Source organism: Anarhichas minor, unplaced genomic scaffold, assembly GCF_050575085.1.
Source record: "Anarhichas minor isolate MPS153535 unplaced genomic scaffold, ASM5057508v1 ptg000037l, whole genome shotgun sequence".
Classification (NCBI taxonomy): Eukaryota; Metazoa; Chordata; class Actinopteri; order Perciformes; family Anarhichadidae; genus Anarhichas; species Anarhichas minor.
In genome coordinates, this window is record NW_027466483.1 from 1,470,132 (window position 1) to 1,491,624 (window position 21,493).

Genomic DNA, 21,493 nt, shown 5'->3' on the forward strand with positions numbered 1-21,493 from the left:
GCTTAGACTTGTAGTCCTCTCTCTCTCTCAATACGACTCCATCACTAGCGGCACTTTCTCAATTCCGGCTGTCACTGTCAGAGGCGTCATACACGCCCAGCTGTTTAACAGCTGGGCGCTCCCAGCCAAGCGTCACTCCCTCATCGTTAGCCTATCAGCTTACTGCTGTCTCCTTTTTCAGTTGTCCAGCTGCAGTTTTGTGCAACCCTCCTCCTCCCCACCACCATCTGTCTTCGCAGATTCAGCACTCCATCAGCATCTCCAGCCAACTCCACCAGTGTCTGGACTCCTAGGGGGGATTCATATTGTTGCCGCTCAGGGCAATCACAACTCGATCTCAAATCTCCCCGTCGAGTTCAAGCGCTAAAGAATTTCTGTGTAACTCATGAACGCATCATCTGTCATAATAAACATTAACTACTAATCATTCACTTGTCTCTCCTGATTGAAATGATATGTCACACTGCTTACCAAAATTGAAAGTTTTATTTTCAGTTTTATTTTTCTATATTGACAAAATGTAAAAATTGCTGCCCTAATTGTAGCACTATGTCCCAGTCTATCTGTCTGACCTGAAGCAGCCCTATACCACCTCGCTCACTAAGATCTCTCCGCCAACAGCTTTTAGTTGTTCCGAAAACAAAAATGACAACCCGGGCCGACCGGTCCTTCTCTGTTGCTGCCCCTCAGCTCTGGAACAACTGTCCCCTTCATGTTAGGTTGTCATCCACCTTACCAATGTTTAAAAGCCGTTTAAAAACCTATTTCTTTTCCTGGCCTATCACCTTTGATCTGAACGGCACTTTTGTGTGATTTGTGTCAGTTTGTCTTAATTTTAATGTCACTGACTGTTATTAATCCAGCCTTTGATTGTATGACTGCTTATCTACTGTATGTGCAGCACTTTGGGCAACCTTTGTTATATTTTAAAATGTGCTATACAAATACATTTTGATTGATTGATTGGCCATCTGTCCTGGGCCCCAATTGAGTTCCATCCTAAAGTCCAACCAGTGTTCATCATTTCTTCACAACATCTAGACAAGGGAATGTTGAAGCCAATTATTTATCAACCAGATGAAACTATAAGAACAACCCTTTTTTATTTCAGCCATTTTTAGATCATTACAAAGCAAAACATTAAAATATATTTTAAAATCTTCCTTAAAAAAACTGATTTACAATTATATCAGATAGTGTTGAAATTACATTATGTGCCTATTACTTCCTCTTAATTCTTGTGTCACACCATTGATGTTTTTGAATTAAGCTTAGACTGTCTGACATCACATTTTATAATGTCAGCACCCTAAAAGATAGGACAAATCATGATTTGATTTTATTGTGGTGATATAGAAGTAATTTATGGTGTTAGAATGTTGCTAAGCAGTCCTATTGACACCGGTGCGTGCCTCCCTTTGTGCGCTGCAAGCCGGAGAGCAACCACTTGTTTGAACGTTTTGAAAATGTTTTTGAAAAACCAAATGCCAACAAATATGGATTGAAGCAGAATATCACACTACATTTGGACAGAGGCAGTTACAGAGACGAGGGCTGAGTGCTGCTGTGTGTCTGTGAGAGACCACAATGTTTCCGTAAGTAATTAATAATAATAATCTGAATGTCAACGTTATGAATGAAGCTTCAAACTATTCAGTAGAGCCCTACACTCAGGTGTTAATAAATTAAATTGATCAAAATATTCACATCTTAATGTAAATATTTTTTTCACAGTTAAATCAATATTCTGCCACCACAGCAAAGTTATCAAACTGAGCCAGTTCAAATGAGTGTGTTCCTATGGCAGCCCAGCCGTTCTTTGTTGTCAGTACCACAGCGTTCTTCCACAGTGGGTATCCATTCAGCAGCCCTGACGCATACTGACCCTACAGGGGGGGGGGAAATCACAGTGACAAGTTACAGGAAATACTACATACGCTTATCAACTTCATTCGATACAGTAGGACTCTATCTGCTTTGTCACATGCAGGTGTGGCTGAGAGGTTCAGTTATCATGGGATTACATTGTAACCAACATTAACAACAGTCACTGCAGGTCCAGTCAATTCCTACTGAGCTGAGCAACCAGCAAAACCTGAGTCAGTCTATGGAGTTTAAGCAAGACTGCTCAAAAACAAGGTTTATGTGCATTTTTTGTATTATGGAAATTATAGTGTGACCTGCTCAATCATTTAAAGCTATCAGCTCGCTAAATAACTCTAAATATTTCACTACAGTAAAACTCAAGTAGGACAACAGCTAATGAGTATTTTCAATGTCAATTAATTAGCTTGATAGCAAAAGGAATCCAATGTGGCGTTTGTGTTAATCACACTGAATCTAATCTAATCTCAAAGTCTTCATGAGCACTCTTCAGACTTCAAAGTATGTGGATTCAGTCAAGCTGCTATATTCTTTGGTCTTTAACAACATATTAATCATTATGTCAAGTTGCCAAAAGCCCACATTTTTTAATTGGACACATAAGGTGTGTCAGTGTAAAAGCTTTCCAAACATTAAGAACCTTAAGTCTCCACTTACTTCCACAGTGAGTGATAAAGTGTGCCAACCATACGCTCGGGTACCAGACAGTCCCTCCGCAAGTACAGTCTGTCCAGCTGATCACAAAAGAGAACAAGACAGTGAATGGCATGTACTCAGGTCAGTCAACATCTTCAAAAATATCTTTATTTACAACTGTTATCAGATTACTTTTTATTTTCATTTTCTTTAAAGGACTAGTTGTATGGTAATCTGTACTTTTCCTAATGTCAACAAATTCTATTAAAATACCAAAACCAAGACAGAAACACACACAAGTGGAAATGTGCTGTCAGTGATTGACAGGCATTTTAAAGCAATCCCACATACTCACTTCCCCAAATACTCCAAATGTGGATTAGTCCGCCACTGAAAATAGTCCCCAACAAATGCACCATTTCCTCCTGTCCCAGCAACGTGTGCCAAAAACTGGAGTGGCCAGTTTTTGGAATTCACTTCGGCTTTTTTAAATATGACATCCATTTGTGAGCCGTATTTAAGTATTCAGAGCCACAGAAAGTCAGAAAGTATTGAGAGAAGAACTAACACATTGTTGGTTTTGGTCTCCTTTGTTGACAATAAGAATTATAGAATATTGCTTGCCGTAATCTTTAAATGTCTACCCCAAAGTCAGAGAACATTTTCCCATTGAAATATTTCCAAATTTTTCATCGATATAATAAAATGTGTATGAAGCAGAGGGTGATACTACTGACCGAGATCATTGGTAACTTTGTATGTGCCATCTGCAAACACCCAGAAGAAGACTCCTTTAGCGCTGCGGACTGACTGGCCTCCTTTATCCACCCTGGCTGCTATGAACACACCACCTGCCTTCACGCTCTCCATGAAGACATCACATGACACCGTCAGGTTCTCCCTGTAACATCACAGTGTGTTATTATGTTGGATGGACTTCTGGCACGCTCCTGGATTTCACACAGTTAAAGCTACTACAAGGAACTGTCATTTTGTATTGAGTTTTACGGTCTCTGTGGACAAAAGCAGTAGTGTTTGAGAGCAGCAGAGTCCCTTTAGAAAACTTCTCATTTTACAGCAGCAGGGTCTAACAGTCTGTCCTGGTTCTGGTTCTCCTGTGCCTCCTTTCCTGGGTCTCCAGCAGGGACCGGCGGAGCAGCGAGGCAAAGCCCTTCCCCTGGCCGGAGCAGGAGACGCTGCTGCCGGGCGCCGAGCTCTCAAGTGAAAAGCATTAAGAATATAGAAATAGCCAATCGTTTTGCCGATGGTCTTGTTTACTTAGATGGGTCGAATAGAGGCATCAGCATTATATCAAGATTGTTTCATAAATGTTCCTCATAGTAACTTTAAGTAATCATATGTATTGTCACTGGGACACCAGTGCTGAAAACAAACACTATGAGGTACTTTAAGGTACATCCCCTCACCACTGATAGTCTCCTATGACACTAATGGTCTGGTCAGCGTCAGCCACCCATGTGACGGGTCTCTCAGTCACAACCTGTCGTAAGGTGAAGACGTGAGGTCCGGGGTCGGTCATGTTGATGTAGTACTCGAACACCCCCGTCTGGTCAGCGAAGTCTGGAGCCTCTGAGAAGGGAGGGTTTCCTACAGGAGGTCGCACACAGGCAGAGAAGATGGATGGAGACTGTTAAGAAGGTATCAGAATAAAGTACATGGGGAAATACAAGAATTACATCAAACTGTTATTATATTTATTAATACTTTGAGAAAGCTCATAGTTTCCGCTATGGCCCTGTCTTAACTTAACATTAAATTACTTTTTACAAATAAATTATTTTCGGAATTAAACTTTGGTTCCTGCGTTTTATTCGTCTTTGTTTATACCATTCTTTCCAAAAGGATAGAATTATCTGGTTTCACTTCAATTGGGGAAAAAACATAATCTATTGCTCTTAATGTGTACTATAACTTAGGTTGTACTTTGTTCCAGTGAAATCATGTCCTTGTCTGATATAAATCTATTCAAATTGTATGATATTTGGGTTCTGTACATGCCGTACTTACGGACGTTAAAGTGGTCCGTGTAGACTTTAGGGAAGCGAGCAGAGGGAGGGGAGTCAGGGTAGCTGCCTTTCTGCCCTGTTGTCATGGTGGTTAATGTGTAAACCTCATCTTCAGCCAGCTCTAAAGTCAATGATCCATTGAAAAGCTGAAATCATGTGATAAACAAACGTGTAAAAAAAAAATGGTCAAGTTGTTATTTGGTGCCAAGGCTTTTTTGTAGGAGGAATCTTTTACCTTCTGTGGAGTTAGTTTCTCGAAGAAGGAGGACTTTTTCGTTTTGAAGTTAAACTGTGACCGCCAAACTTGGAGCTCCTTAATGGAGGCCTAGGAAGAATAAATCACCTAGAATAAGACAAAAGAACCATTGGCTAATTGTAAACAGTGTGATAAAGACCGCAGAGGAACTTACAAATGATCCCTTTAGCTGGAAAGTTGCATTCTGGGATGTCACATTGAAGGGAAGGAGCGGAGGTCTTATGCACACTGAATGATCGTGAGTCTGTAAAGGAAACGGGGGAGAAAACATTCAGAGGAATTTTGTTAGTTTTGTGTAAAATAGTACGACAGACTTAAAACATGAAAGCTAAACATGTATTTTCTGTTCAGCTACACCCTTAACAACTTTATAACATCATTCTTAAAACACAAGCAGAGGAGGAAAACTTTGGAAGCAAAAAGTCAAAATCTAAATAGGAAAGCCTAACTTACCATGGTCTCAATGACAACAGTGAGGTTTCCTTTGCCGTCAGTCAGCGCTACATAACTTCCACCTTGTGCCAGATGTCCAACAGTCTGCAGGTAGCTCCATCCTGGCTGGGTGAACTGTGTGGTGTGGGCTATGACGAAAACATTCAGTTAATAAACTGTTCCAGATGACGAAGATTTTTAAAAACAACACTTAATCAATATTTTCACAAAGATTTGTTTCTTTAAGAGCCAAAACAATCAGTCAGAGAGGCCCCATAACTGTCCACTATCAAACTCCTAAATGTGACTAAATAATCACATCACTTCTCTCTTAGGTTCAAATGAATGAGGTAGAGTTAGATTTCTGTGTCATGTCAAACATTTGACCCATTACATGTTTCCAAAACACATGTGGAACATAGAAAAAACAGGAAGGCATATTCTTGTAACTCATACCGAGTCAAAAGGAAGACACCAAACAAAGACATCGTCAAAGAAATTGTGCTGAGGAAAGAAAAAAAACTATACATTTATATCTCAATACTGGGTTCGACCTTAATGCTTTGTATGTGAATAGCTAACCCAACCTTGTACACTGTGCGTTAGTACACCCTCAAATTCTGCTAGTGGTATCTCATAAAGGGCAACAAGGGAGTGGTATTGAGTTGGGTGTGAAGCATGGCCTTGTGTCTTCACAGTGTGTGAGGACACAAGAGCTGTGGAGACACAGGGACACTGACTGACAGTAGTGAGTGTAAACATGGACAGAAACATGTGTTCCCACGGTGCCGGTTGTCATCTTTATGAATTATCAGCTATTTTGACAGAAGCCAGACAGATGAGGGGAGAGAGACAGGGATTGATATACAACAGGGTCCCCCAGCCATGTTTGGTGCCTTGTTACTGTTCAAAGCCAGGCTAAATGATCCTTGGTATTTGCTGCATTTGGATGTATGCACACATCCCCTCTCTAATAATTGCTCTGGGTGAATAAGCAACATATTTGTCTTATTGGAACTTTATAAATGAATGGGTTTCACCTGTGATCCAGATAGGAGACTCCACCACATAGTTGCCGCTCCAGGGCTCCTCAGCCGTCATCAGCCCGTCTCTGCTGAATGGCAGATCCTTATAGTAGCTGGCCACCAGGTTCCAGGAGATGGTGCTGGAGGAAGAACCAGTCATCAAGCAGACAGCTGCACACAGGGACTTAACCCAGGCTCTAACTGCATCATTACAGTCACTCCTTACCCCACCATGGCGTCTGATTTTTCGACAAGTAAAACTTGACATTTTTTTCTTATGTTTGCTTAAAATAAACTAATATAAAACTGGGTACAAAAAACTTCCTTTTTAAATTTTCTCTCATAAGTTAATAAAAAACAAATGGTTGATCAGTAATTCCTACAAGCATACATTTCAGGTTATTCAAGTAAAGCATTTGATGAAATTCTACAATCCTAATGAAAAAAACACATTTGGTCAGAAATGCACGTCGTTCCACCACAAAGCGCTGCTTGTGTATTTACTTACGCAGTCATGAGTCCGTTGACGTAGTTCTGGTTGAGGATGCGAGCCCAGCAGCCTCCTCCCACCTCATCGTTGAAGGTGCTGTAGTCCTCTGACGACCACAGCTTCTTCTGTGTCTTCAGGGCCTCCTTCACTGAGGTGGTGCCTGGGTAGTGGGCCCTGAATGGCACACCAACAACACACGGTCAGTATGAGAAGAGATCTGAGCTCGCACTAAATAAATAGATATCAATGGAAAACAATCTCATTTAAAAGCTTAACTTAACCATATCACGTGAATTCCACTAAGCTGACATTGCAGTTACTATACTTTGCTAAGCTAGTTAGCTTTAGCAGGAGTTGAGCTGTGGGCTTTTCTTTCGTCCACCATGATTCACTTAAGCCTCATTTAGTTATGTAGAATGGCAAACTGAAATACGCAGATGCCAGTTTATCCAAATGCATATTGTGGAGGATTTCAGTATTAGAAATATTAAACACATTATTAATAGGATTTAATAACACCCCAAGTGGTGAGTAGAAGTGTCACAATAATAAGAATGTCAAAATATGTTAAGTCACAAAATATTTACTTATGGAATGTATTATATGTTTACAATATTCTTACTTGTAGAGGACATTATATGTTACAGTATTTTACTCATTGAATGTATTAAACCATAGAAGTATAGTCACTAAAGGTATTAAAACACTGTATGAATAGTTTTGAGGGTCAGAAAGGGAACATTTTGAGTGAGACTTTACAGAGATGCAGCAGAGAACAGAGGGATGGACAACTGACCAGCAGGTCACAGGAGGAGGAGTCCGGACGACTTCAACCAAAAACACTGAGATGATAACTGCCCGAAGCCAGGAGGGGCTATTGAATTTCGGCCAATCACAGAGGCTGATACTGGACATTTGAACTATTGGACAGAGACTTTTAAATATAGGCTTAGTTCCAGAGGGTTTTGCCAGAGTTCGCGCCGTTACCACTCTGTGTAGTTGACCAGCTGAGCTGGGCTATTTAGTGGGCCTTATGAGAACTCTGCCCTGGGGACATATTGATATCGATAGAGTAATTCAGTTTGCAACTGTTATAGCTTCTCTTGTTTATTAAATACTTTTTGATTGTAAACCGGATCCAGTTCATTTTTGGTGCGACTGGAAAGTCCAGCGGTCTGGGTCTCCCCTGAAAACATCTAACCCCAACAATATTTTCAATTGCAGATAACAGCAAGGAAAATGACTAAGTCCTTTTAGCTTTAGCAAAGGGTAGCCATTGCTATCTCAACAGCCAGCTTTTCCTGAACACATCTCTCTAGCTCTAGCTGTCTAGTCGTCTGTTCCTGAGACAGGGTGAAGTACGAGATTTAGATTGAGCAATATAATAGCAAATCATTTCATATTCATAGGCTATGTTAGAGCAGACATTAGAAAGACAGACTAATATCAAAAGCCAACTTTTACTAACTACTGTATGTAGTTACTGGGTTTCAAGCATGGCGGTATGGGTAGATAGTAGTGGTGCACCAATCAACTAGCCAACCGCTAGAAAAAGAACAATACAACATATTAAGAAGGAAAACACCTGGCTCTCAAAGGTCATGGTTCACACTGATTCATTTCACGGTTTACACTCATAACTTAGAGCCTGTTTATTACAAAGGGAGAAAAAAAACATGCCTTGCACTGCTGAAGACAATATACAGTAGGAGTTAACACCTCAGTGACTCAGCACATACAGACATGTAATCAGATGGTTTAAATTAAACTTATAGAGAAGTGCAGCTGTGTCACACAGCCTCAAGAACAATCTGGAAAACACTGCAATGTGCTGAAACTTTACCATACTGTCTGGCTAATACTGGAGGGGAATAGATTCCCATCAGTTTTGACCAACATGGGCATCAGAAAGTACTGAAAGTTGGCACTAAAGGCTTCTTAAGATTTGTAGTCCTTTTTGAGAAGATTTGATAATAAATGAATAAAATATATAGGCCATTTCAAAGTGCTTATTTTGTAAATGAAGACAGGTATCCAAAAAGCAATCTGCCGATCTGCTTACATTTCTCTGTTAACACAAATAAGCATTAACGATAGGGATGCCTTAAATTCAGAAACTATATAATTTGGATCGACATATGTAGAGAGCAGGACATTTATATACGTATACACATTATACAGTTGAAAAATAAACATGTCACTGCTGTGGACAAACTATAAAAAGGAGACACTGTTTCAAAATGATCGAAGACATATCTTTGATATTTCTGTACTGACACAAAAGTGATTAAAATGAGCAACAGACAATATGATTGCAGTTTCTTTAGTAGCTTAAAAACACAAACAAATGGAAGAAGATGCTCATGCACTCACAGCAGACGACAGGCACATTAATATTGCTAGTAATGTATATCACACCATGCAGGTAAATACTATATTCCCAAGTCTTCATAGATGTGCACAGATTCAGCACATGCATCTCCTGTTAACGGCTCAGTGTTAGAGACAATTCTCACAAGAAGCTGACAACAGAGGCTGTGCATGCAGACGATGGTCCTACCCTATCACGTCTACGGCTCTGCTGAGCTCGGGATCTAGCAGCAGAGACAGGACTACGGGCTCCCACAGGTTGTCACTGGCTACGATCCTGACTGTATCCAGACCACTCTTATCCAGAGTGTACCGCAGCAGCTGGTACAGCCGGTGACAGTCACACAGGAAGACAGAGAGCAGAGGAACACACAGACTTTAGCAGTAGTTGCTGCGACCATGTAAAACTGGAACTTTGGAAATAAAGAGAACGGACTTTAAAGCTGATTGTACTCTTTTTTTTTTTTTTTTTTGGCCACTTGGGGGCAGCCAGCCAAGCATCTGACATATCGTCATCTGATTAAGTTGATATGGCTAACGTGTTTGCACTGTGGACTATCATATTTATTAATTCATTCATTTCTGGGAAACTGACAAATGTCTAATATTCACTCTCCTGGTTTAGTCTCCACCAGCTACTGAGAAAATGATCTGAATGCTCCACTATGTTCACCAGCTCGTCTCCAACTGTGTCTGCCATTTGGGTGGGTGGTGTGAATTTGGTTTATAACAGCTTTTTATACAAAACGTCTGCCTACTACAATTGAAAAATTAAGTTATTAGAACATAATTTGTGAGCTGGAAACTTGAACTTGAATTAAAACTAATCGAGGCTAAAACCCTTTGTAGCGTGGATTATTGAGGCTAAATATCAAGCACTTCCCAGAGTTTAATCTGGGGACATGATTTCAAGTTACTCCACACCTAAGAAACACTGTTTTTGTCTTTTCAACACAAAATTGCAAAATGAGTATAGTGTAAGTAAAGGAAACTTGTAAACACGTTTTCCAGTTAGAAGACATCTGGTGAGCTAGCGTTTGCTACCCTGCTACGTATGGGTAGCAAACGCTAAATCGCACCCTGTTTAACTCTCATAACCAGAGACGTGATCCTATCACCAAACACGAGAGGTCAGATCAGTCTGCAGTCCATCTTTGTCAAAGATGCTCTCTCTATTTGCTACCAGAGAGCCACACTGTGTGTACGGCTACTATTCACGTCAGAGTTTACATGACTGGCGACAGAATGTATCGAGACAGCCATCATCTGAATGACCTTTTGAAATAAATTATACAGTACCATTTATAACACGTGACCACGGCCTATATGAACCATGCAACACAAATGTACACATACAGTATTCGCTGAGCAAAGGCAGATATGCAAAGATGGATATCAGATCACACGTAGTAATTTGATCCTCTGTTAAATCTACGGTTCGTTATCTTGAAAAACTATCAAGAGTACGCTAGATTATAAAAATTGTCCAACCATCCAACCTAAAAACCCAGCCCAGTGTTGCCAACTCTTCTCTAATGAAAGTAGCTAGTAGGGTTGTCACGATACCAAAATTATGACTTCGATACGATACCTGCCATAAGTATCACGATACCCGATACTTACGATACGATATCAGAATTCGATACAATACCACAAATACGATACTGGTATATTTATCTATAATAGTAATAAATAAAACATCTGTATGGTTCCCTCTTTTACCAGCTTGTTCCTGCACAGCTTTTTGAACACTTAACAAATGGCATTAATATTAATGTTTAACCTCTTCGCATCTTTTGAGCCTCTCTCATATTTCCACTGGCTTTCAAACACAGCTGAAGGGAACTCTGTCTCTGTGTTGCTGCTGACTCTGCTGGCATCTGTCTGACTGTCTGTGAGAGTGGGTGGATAAACAATGCTTCATTTACTTGCATAGTGAGTTTGATATTTTCACTTCATATTTTATCTTAATTCATGGAATGATTATTTTTCCTTAACTAAAAATTAAAATAATTAGCTCAATATCCACCAGCATGTAGCCATTTTGCATCAATTGTTTCATTTAGTACACTTTTGTGTGCATTGTGACCTCATGATCATATAGGCTTGTCATCAAACTAGGCTAAGGCTGTCTATGGGTGAGCTTGGGGGTGTTCATGTTTATAATCACATTTGCTTACCTGTCGTTCTTTGAACTCTTTGAAAAGTTCGGGGTGTCTGTCTGAAAGGTGCTTTGCCATGTTAGACGTGTTGCCTCCCTTGGTCTGTGTGGCTTTGAAACAGGTTTCGCAGACGTGTCTCTGTATGTCAGTGGGGACCGTACACAGACCACCATTTCTGTTTTTGGTTTTGTTTTTCCGTTTTTGGTTTGAAACGAAAAACGAGAATACCATGGTATTTCCGTGTTGTCGTTTTTTCGACTGAACGGTAAAACAGACGTGCAGGCAGCATGACAGGGAGCGGAACAGTGAGTGCGCTCTGATCGCGCTATTTTAATGAAGTATCGATACTAAAAATATGCAAAATCGTATAGTTTTTAACGTACGGGTACCGCGGTACCTTTTTAGTATCGATACACCGTGCAACATTAGTAGCTAGCAGCACTAGCTCCAACAGTTTATAAATCTAGCAAGAAAGTCACCAAGTCGGCAACCCTGATAGCCCGTACCGCCAGGCCTCGCTCCAAAGACACTCCCCCACAATTATCATTGTGAACATAAACAACCAACATGGCTGCTGTTAGCACTCACAGCTGTTGAGCTAGCAGCTTGTGGAAGACTTCGGTAACGAGCAATGAGTGCACGGGCAGAATACGCAAAGGTAGGTAGGTAGACAGGCAGGTACACCGTCCAATCATTTCATTGGTGCCGAATGAAATGATTGGACGAGCTTGTTACAGTCTCGCAACAGATACCGTTTGAGCATTTGATTGATTGCCGTCAGAATGTAATCAAAACAAGATTACCAACCCCATCTTTAACATAAACATATTGATTAGTGCAGCTTTAAAACCACTTGCAACGTCACATTTTGCTTTGTTTTACATGATGGCAGCAGAATACTGTACAGTTTAATACATAATGGTAAAAATGCCATGCTTTATTGAAAAATACTCTCCCATGCACATGGACGCACTATATAGGAGCATGCACATATGCAGCTTATCAAGTTAGTCTATGATTGAACTGTCTCTTAATTCTTCACGCCCAACAGAAAAACAGCCACAAACATTCAGCTTTGAGGAAGTACAGCAGATGGATTTGTAGAGAAGAAGATTGTTGCAGTGGACATTTCACCATCTGTGCATCACATGTTTAGTCAATCAGTCGTTAGGGATTACATTGTCCTTCGGTGAACTCGCAGCACACGGTTGAAACCCCACACCTTTACATTGTGATTGCACTGGCATTGGATCAAATGACTGACTTCTGAGTGTGACATCGAGCCAACTGTACTCACCCAATCGCCTCAACAGACTCATTAAGGTAGGGGTCAACGAGCATAGAATTAGCGATGCTCCAATCGCCGTCTGCTGCGATGATGCCAACACCGGTGAGACCAACTTTATCCAGCGTGTTCCGGAGCACCTTGGCAACAAAGACATGCTCTCAGAGCAACCCAGCTAAAAGTCAAGCTACAACTGGACCACTGAGATTTAAAATGCATCTCTCACATGGGACAGGACTCAATGTTGGTGGCTGTTTTTCTCCTTTAATTTACAGTTTAGGCTGAGCTTACCCATAATGCACATGTATCAGTCAAATGAATGAGATGGCATTAAAAGATAGGAGGTTAGGGTTACCTTGATGTACTTGCTGTCATAGTTTCTCTCATTCCAAATCTAAAAGGAAGAAAGTGAATTTTAGTTACACAGCAAACAACAAATCTATCAAGCAGCATTATATGTTCAACTTTTTCACGCAAAAGGGGTACATGTGAACTTTAGAGCTGCATGGTGTAACAGCACCTACACTTACTGGAACATTGTCCCCAAGTTAGTTATTCCAGTTTATTACTACTACTTGTGTTGTATTGCCATAGTGTTGGCTATTATTCCTATGGGTTAGCATAACATTTTATTGTATTGATGAAGTCGCTAAAAAAAGTCATGCAGGTCAAGAAGCACAAGCAGTCAGAAGCTCAGACAGGTTGTAAACAAGATGATCTAAACCACTTTATATTGAGGTAAATCTGAAAGTGAGCATGTGAATAGGGTTTTGAAATACAATTACTCAATTGTGTTTCATTTGTAAATAAACTGGAGTCAAGTTGCAGAGATTGATTTAAATTCACTCCATCATTCTATTACATACAATGGGTTTGATAGTCAAACCTCTTCATTGATTAAAACATAATGTGACCATATCTAATCATACTGATGTGTTTACAGAAGTTAACAGATATAATGTAGTTGTACATACGATGAGCAAGAATTAACCCGGTCGAGGATCTGGAGCCAAGGTTAGGAACCACTGTTTCTATATTAACTGTTTGCCCAACACAAGAAATTAGTGGATGAAACATTATTGAGATCCTTCACTGCAGTAAAAGTACTAATACCATACTGATGAAACAATCTACTACGAGTAAAATACTTGCATTCAAAACCTTAGTCAAGTATGTTATAATCAGCACTACTAGCCCTATTTTTAGGCCTCTGCTCAAAAATTGCATACCCATACTCAAGAGAGTCCACAGCTCTAACTACAATGTCTATTTTAATAATTGTGATGGTTTAATACAGGTAACAATTGTGAGATGTGTTGAATTGTGTAAATATTGTGTATATGTTACTGGTTAATAACTGATACACTTATGGCACAGCTCAAGTTGAAAAAGTTCCAGGTTCGCCTGGAAAAAGCACTTTCATTGAACATTTTTTTGGAATTATTGCAGAGTGAAGCCTACAAATACTCCTGTGTCATAGCACAACAGGTTTGTGGTCTCTCTAAGCTAATTTTACTGAGATTGAGTGAAGCAGGCCAGCATAATAGGAGGTCTGAGTACAGAATTTCAAGCCGAATGCTCATTTCTCTCTCATGCTCTATTCTAATTTTATATACTATATAACTATATATTTCAGTTTTTTAAATCACTCATATTATTCATTCATTCATTCATTCATTATCCAAACCGCTTATCCTGTTCAGGGTCGCGGGGCGCTGGAGCCGATCCCAGCTGACATTGGGCGAAGGCAGGGTACACCCTGGACAGGTCGCCAGTTCATCGCAGGGCACATGTAGAGACAGACAAACATTCACGCTCACATTCACACCTACGGGCAATTTCGAGTCTCCAAATAACCTAAGCTGCATGTCTTTGGACTGTGGGAGGAAGCCGGAGAACCCGGAGGGAACCCACGCTGCAACGGGGAGAACATGCAAACTCCACACAGAAGGACCACCCGGGATCGGGGATCGAACCCGGGCCCCTCTTGCTGTGAGGTGATAGTGCTAGCCACTACACCACCGTGCAGCCCAGCTCATATTATTCAATACATCCAAATACAGCCGTTTGAAATGATTTTGAGAGCAAGGGTCCTCTCAGAGCATGTTTCTGGCTCTCATCCATAGGATTTTCTCAGTTGGTCTGTGTGTATGGGGCTGTAGCTCAGCCTATCATCGGTCGATTTCAGTCAATAAGCCCTCCTTCGACGCGTTAGAGTCTCAGGAAGGCGTGTGTCGAATTTGGTGTTGATTGACATAAGTTTCAGCCAGTAAAGTTGCAAGAAGTGCCGCGTCTCCCCGAGCGCAAATTTCCGCTCGCCGGAAGTCTGACTGCTCGCCCAAGCTGGATTGACCGCTCTTATTCTGGAAACAGCTCGGAAGTAAACAGGATGCAGTTGGCAACAATGATTCCAGCTTTGAAACGGATAATCTGCGACGTTATTGTACTCATTTTTCATAAAACCGGACCAAACACCCACGATTTTTTTCGGCGGAGGGCAGTACGATGGCACCTTTGTCCACTCACAGCTGTCTACTGCTTCGACAGAGAGAAAAACCGAAGGTATTTATGAGTTTGGCCACGTGTGCTAATGCTATAAAATGCATTGCAACGCATGGTAGCCGCTAGCATCAGGGTGCAAATATTGTTTTGCCGTACACATAACGGCGATTTATGCCCAGGATTTCATGCTTTTATACCACATTTTCTAGATGCTTATATTAGTAGTCTATAGTTGTGTTTGGAGTGTGTAAAAAGTGACTTATATGATAGTGTTGCCCATACGTTGCTGTTTAATCTGGAAAAAGAACTGGACAAATCCACAATACTGGCGAACAATAAGGCTATTTTCCGAACAATATTTTCAGGGGTGCTGAGCCCGAGAGCCCCCCAAATTGGGGGCGCTCGTAGCCAGAAGGTTTTAAGTACCGAAAGTAAAAGTACCCATGCAGTAAAATGTTCCCCGTCAGTGTTTTACTATTATATCTGATGTTTTAGGATACAGTATACAATCACCAGCCACTTTATTAGGAACACCTGTTCAATTGCTTGTTAACACAAATAGCTAATCAGCCAATCACATGGCAGCAGCTCAATGCTTTTAGGCATCTAGACGTGGTGAAGACGACTTGCTGAAGTTCAAAGCGAGCATCAGAATGGGGAAGAAAGGGGATTTAAGTGACTTTGAACAGGGCATGGTTGTTGGTGCCAGACGGGCTGGTCTGAGTATTTCAAACTGCTGATCTGGGATTTTCACGCACAATCATTTCTAGGGTTTACAGAGAATGGTCCGAAAAAGAGAAGATATCCAGTGAGCGGCAGTTGTGTGGACCAAAATGCCTTGTTGATGTCAGAGGTCCGAGGAGAATGGGCAGAGTGGTTGGAGATGATAGAAAGGCAACAGTAACTCAAATAACCACTCGTTACAACCAAGGTATGCAGAATACCATCTCTGAACGCACAACACGTGGAACCTTGAAGCAGACAGGCTACAGCAGCAGAAGACCACACCGGGTGTCACTCCTCAGCTAATAACAGGAAACTGAGGCTACAGGCTCACAGGCTCACCAACATGTGACAACAGAAGATTGAAAAACGTTGCCTGGTCTGATGAGTCTCCATTTCAGCTGCCACATTCAGATGGTGGGGTCAGAATGTGTCGTAAACAACATGAAAGCATGGATCCATCCTGCCTTGTATCAACGCTTCAGGCTGGTGGTGGTGGTGTAGTGGTGTGGGGGATATTTTCTTGGCACACTTTGGGCCCCTTAGTACCAATTGAGCATGGTTTAAACGCCACGGCCTACCCGAGTATTGTTGCTGAGCATGTCCATCCCTTTATGACCACAGTGGACCATCTTCTGATGGCTACTTCCAGCAGGATAGTGCACCATGTCACAAAGCTCAAATCATCTCAAACTGCTTTCTTGAACATGACGATGACTTCACTGTACTCCAATGGCCTCCACAGTCACCACATCTCAATCCAACAGAGCACCTTTGGGATGTGGTGGAGCAAGAGATTGGCTTCATGGATGTGCAGCCGACAAATCTGCAGCAACTGCGTGATGCTATCATGTCAATATGGAGCAAAATCTGTGAGGAATGTTCCCAACACTTTGTTGAATCTCTGCCACGAAGGCAGTTCTGAAGGCAAAAGGGGTCCAACCCGGTACTAGCAAGGTGTACCTAATAAAGTGGCCGGTGAGTGTATATTACTGCATTAACGTTTATGCTGCATGTTTTTATCTCCTTTACATACTGCTGGTTAGTTTAATCTACAGCAATGCATCATATTCTATAAGATCATCGTAGATTTGTAGTGTCAGTAAAGTACATTATACCTCTGAGATGTAGTGAAGTAGTGTTCAGCGGCAGAGGAGCGTCTGTGTCAGAGTGATATCCGGCCAATCCAAAGACGAGGATTGTAACCAAATAAATCTAGTGATGCAATGGTGACTGGGTCCACCCACTTAGGGTCAAAAAGAAAATATACTCGCAAGCGAGCAGGTGAAAGTTTTGCGAGCAGAAGAGCAGTGATAGTAGTCGCTCGCGCGCTAGGGGACACCCCTCACGCTCAAACCATGGTTTTCTCCTGGCAGGCTGCAATTTTGCTTGCGCGAGCAGCGATATTCTGCTCGGAGTGATGCGAGAGCGCTCGCAAAAGTAATAAACGTGCGCGGCTATTTGATTTGCACGCGCGGGACCTCTATCTACCTACCTACCTACCCAATATATTGAAATAAAAAGGTATTGCATTATATTCAGTCGTAAGAAGTAACAAGAAAGTCACCAAGTCGGCAACCCTGATAGCCCGTCCCGCCAGGCCTCGCTCCAAAGACACTCTCCCACAATTATCATTGTGAACATAAACAACCAACATGGCTGCTGTTAGCACTCACAGCTGTTGAGCTAGCAGCTTGTGGAAGACTTTGGTAACGAGCAATGAGTGCACGGGCAGAATACCCAAAGGTAGGTAGGTAGACAGGCAGGTACACCGTCCAATCATTTCATTGGTGCCGAATGAAATGATTGGACGAGCTTGTTACAGTCTCGCAACAGATACCGTTTGAGCATTTGATTGATTGCCGTCAGAATGTAATCAAAACAAGATTACCAACCCCATCTTTAACATAAACATATTGATTAGTGCAGCTTTAAAACCACTTGCAACGTCACATTTTGCTTTGTTTTACATGATGGCAGCAGAATACTGTACAGTTTAATACATAATGGTAAAAATGCCATGCTTTATTGAAAAATACTCTCCCATGCACATGGACGCACTATATAGGAGCATGCACATATGCAGCTTATCAAGTTAGTCTATGATTGAACTGTCTCTTTTAGTTCTTCACGCCCAACAGAAAAACATTATGGATTTGTAGAGAAGAAGATTGTTGCAGTGGACATTTCACCATCTGTGCATCACATGTTTAGTCAAGCAGTTGTCAGGGATTACAGGGAAACCCCACACATGTTATCTGTGTGCCTGATAAATAAAAAAACACTATAAATTGTGAGGGAAATATCTTCATTATTAGACTTTTGGGTTGCTGGAATTTTGTCACAGCTGTCACAGTAGAGTTGTGGACAACTGTGACGACATACAGACACCAATCTGTAGAGAGTTTAGAGATACACAATGTCTTATAGAGCCTCAAGCATTCACAGTGTCAGAGTTCCTTTCTCAGAATATCACCCCAACCCAGGCGCTATCATTTTTATACACTTCCTCCAATGGCTCTACTACGACGACAAAGAGCACATATGGAATGTCAATTATGTCATTCTACAGGAATCCTGTGAGCGCACAATTCCAGTAAGTATGTTAAAGCAGAACCAGGAAGTTAGTCTATAAACTGTGATTGACAGTTTTAACACACAAACACCGTAGTTTTGATTTCCAAACAAGTTTATCTTCTGACTGCTAGTGGTGCTTCTGATGAGCACAATATCACTGATTCCGTAGGTATATCGGTCTACCTTAATAAAATAACACCCAAGTTGTACCTCAACAATACAACAGCATTCTGATGCATAAAGCAGACTTCTGTTGTTAAAGATGAACAAATCAAGAGGTTTCACCCACTTATAGCATGATATAAAAGGTGTTGCTGCGTGTAGGTCTGACTGCATTTTAACTGCATTAACCTCATACAGACAACTATGTCCTCTGTTGAAGGTTTGGAATGATCTGATAAAAAAGGCAGTTCTACTTTGCAGTGTGGAGCTAGAACATGAATGAGATTCAAAGTAAACGAGTACGCACCCCAACATACTGAATGTCCAGGTCATGGTACTGCTTGGCTCCGAGGATCCAGTTCACCACGTATGCTGCAGTGATGTCTGGGAAGTCATAGGGCCAGTTCTTACCATGGCCCACCCACCCAGGAAATGCCCAGGGTAGACCTACGTGAAGACACCAACAGACACATGCAAGATGAAGATGCATTGTGTAGCATCAATGGAATATCAATGTCAAACTAACGGCCTCGACAATACAGTGATTTCTGTCTGAGTGCACAGTAAGACCACATTTAACATCAGCCCTGTTTACCGCTAATGAATGACGCATTGTAAAAAGTCATCATGCATCCAACCAGGTTTTCTTGATATCATTCACAGAGGTAATGAAGTCATATTTAGATCAATAATTGATCTCACTTTTACCAGCAGTTTGTTTGAGCTTCCAGCAGTTTAGAGCAGAAGTAACGACACTGTTCTTTCTTACTTATGAGTATGATATTTGGGTTCCTCTTCTTGGCCTCTTTCATCAGCCACCACTCGTACCCTCGGAAGTAGTTCTCATCGTTCTCATAGTGCATGTGTGACGGCTCCGTTCCATCTGGAATGTCAAAATCATGAGATAACACAAAAAGAACCTGTTTCTCAGTATGTCGTCTAAGGATCCAGGGTTTATCCAGGGCCCTGATGCAGAACACTTTCTTTCATCTCTCTATTTGAATATCAAAGCAGTCACAATACACTATATGACATCTGGTGTCCTGTCAAGAGGTCTGTTGTTCTGAACATAGTATGGATGAGTTAGATGGAAAACAATACAGTTTCACTACAATCACACTCGAATAGGGATCTCTGTCTGTCTGAGTCTGTCCTCCCTTTTCTCAACAACCGTTCATCCGTGCAGAGACGATTGCAAACTCGTCAGATCTACTGGACATATATTTTAGGAGTCTATTATGTACACACTGTGTAATGTATTGAAAGGGGACCCCCTATTGACTGAACTTCTGAACGGCATGCTGGGTACAGCTGGCTCTCCGTCGCTCACCACATTACATTCAAGAACAAATTAAGAAACAGAACTTATGCACCCAAATGACGCTTATTCTCCAGCATTGCTAGGGGATGCAGCCATGTCATAACAGGTGTATTGCTCAAGGCCTAAGGAAGTGTAACATTGAGTGTGAAGTTGTTTGTATGAGACTTTCTCAAGAAAGCTGCAAACAGCAGCAGCACCGCGGGTCAAGCAGTCGGCCGTTCTGAACCGATGTGATGTGAACGGGCCCTGCACTAGTAAATGATCTAGAAGTCTCTCCAACACAGCATGCAGGAACATAACCCCACGTTGTTTACATTTTATCACTTTAATACTTTATCCATTTTATATTTGCTTCTTTTAATTATATTACCATGACGATATTATTTTGTGTATTTAATGTGAAACAACATTTAGCAATTTTCAGCATATTTTGGGATACATTCGGGAACATAGGGTCCAGTGAATGTTAGTGCTCTCTTAGTCAAGTCACAGAAAATGAAATCCACGGAAATGTTTTGAAGAGAAAATTAAAAGCTTTTCAGCGTCCACCTCCTTAAATGTGGGATTTTGCAACTGTATTCATTATTTGTAGTGTTAACAACATCACTCACCAGTAGTTTGAGCGTCTCCTCCGATCTCCACCTTCAGTATGTGCAGAGAGGCTCCAAAGTTGGGCTGAAAGAGAAGCAGAGCGGCTTTACTTGTGGAGAAGTGAAGGCTGCAGTGAATGAACGGCTCGCGGGTCCTACCTTAAAGAGGTAGTCTAATATCTGGCTGCGGTAAGGCTCAGCGTAATTCACCAGCAACCGAGACGTCGCCTAAAGGAATAAGTGGATCAAATATTACATGACAAAAAGAGTAACGATAGCGTAACATAAATATTCAGGCAGCTAACGTTAACTTTAACTTACGTCCTTCTGCGGACAGTATCGTAACGTTACCAGGAAGTAGATATAAACGGACTTAACTCACCCCTCCGCCGCTCAAACCTCCAATTCCGTCAAAAGCTCTCCCCAGGCCCTCTTTATCGGTAAGGACGTAAGTCTGAGAGGAGCACAGAGTCAACGACAAACCCAGAATCAGAGCTACCGCCGCCAGCTCTCTGTGCTTCATCCTGCTAGACTGCTGGACGCGGTGCGCGCCGGCTGATGTGTACTATTTTGTCTATCACGTGACTGCGATGCTGAGCACTCACGTGATCTCCAAGGCCACCTCCGGTTTGTTTTTTTTTTTATTTTTACTAGTTCAGGGTTTTTTTCTAAATAGATAACAAAATATGACAAACTATCATTTTTTTTCTTGGATCAAGTTTCTTTGAAGATGTCTATAAAACATAATCTTTAAAGCTACAAGGAACTGACATTTTGTGTTGATTTTGGAGGTCATTGTGGTCAAAAGCGGTAGTGTTTCTCAGCACCGGATTCCGAACTCTCATTTTACTGCAGCAGGGTCTAAGCAGTCCTGGTCCAGTGGGCCCAGCAGTATGTCCTGGTTCTCCAGCTGCGAGATGTTGGCTCCCGAGCAGCAAGGTGAAGCTCTGCTCCTCCTGCTGAAGATTCTGACTGCAGGTCAAAGGTGGCAGTGAAGCCGGATCTGGGTCTGTCCATGAAGGGTTGGTCGCTGCCAGAGGCCCCTCTAGTG

General features: G+C 41.6%; 1 protein-coding gene across 4 annotated transcripts; it reads right to left on the reverse strand.

Moving 5' to 3' along the window:
* Window positions 1-1,084: 1,084 nt before the first annotated feature.
* Window positions 1,085-20,998, reverse strand: galcb (galactosylceramidase b). 4 transcript variants are annotated; one of them, XM_076106987.1, is made up of 18 exons: window positions 20,825-20,998; window positions 20,602-20,670; window positions 20,464-20,527; window positions 19,301-19,414; window positions 18,839-18,978; window positions 12,923-12,961; window positions 11,301-11,420; window positions 9,311-9,441; window positions 6,769-6,924; window positions 6,276-6,400; window positions 5,257-5,384; window positions 4,958-5,047; window positions 4,783-4,872; window positions 4,549-4,693; window positions 3,948-4,128; window positions 3,258-3,421; window positions 2,542-2,618; window positions 1,085-1,886 (listed from the first exon to the last, which is right to left on the reverse strand). In XM_076106987.1, exons 1-18 carry the CDS (start codon window positions 20,963-20,965, stop codon window positions 1,740-1,742), a joined length of 2,121 nt encoding a protein of 706 aa, XP_075963102.1. In that variant the 5' UTR covers window positions 20,966-20,998; the 3' UTR covers window positions 1,085-1,739. The 4 variants fall into 4 exon arrangements, with proteins under 4 accessions (XP_075963102.1, XP_075963103.1, XP_075963104.1 ...); XM_076106988.1 differs by lacking the exon at window positions 9,311-9,441 and adding an exon at window positions 12,580-12,707; XM_076106989.1 differs by lacking the exon at window positions 11,301-11,420 and having other exon boundaries at window positions 20,825-20,997.
* Between the last annotated feature and the right edge of the window lie 495 nt (window positions 20,999-21,493).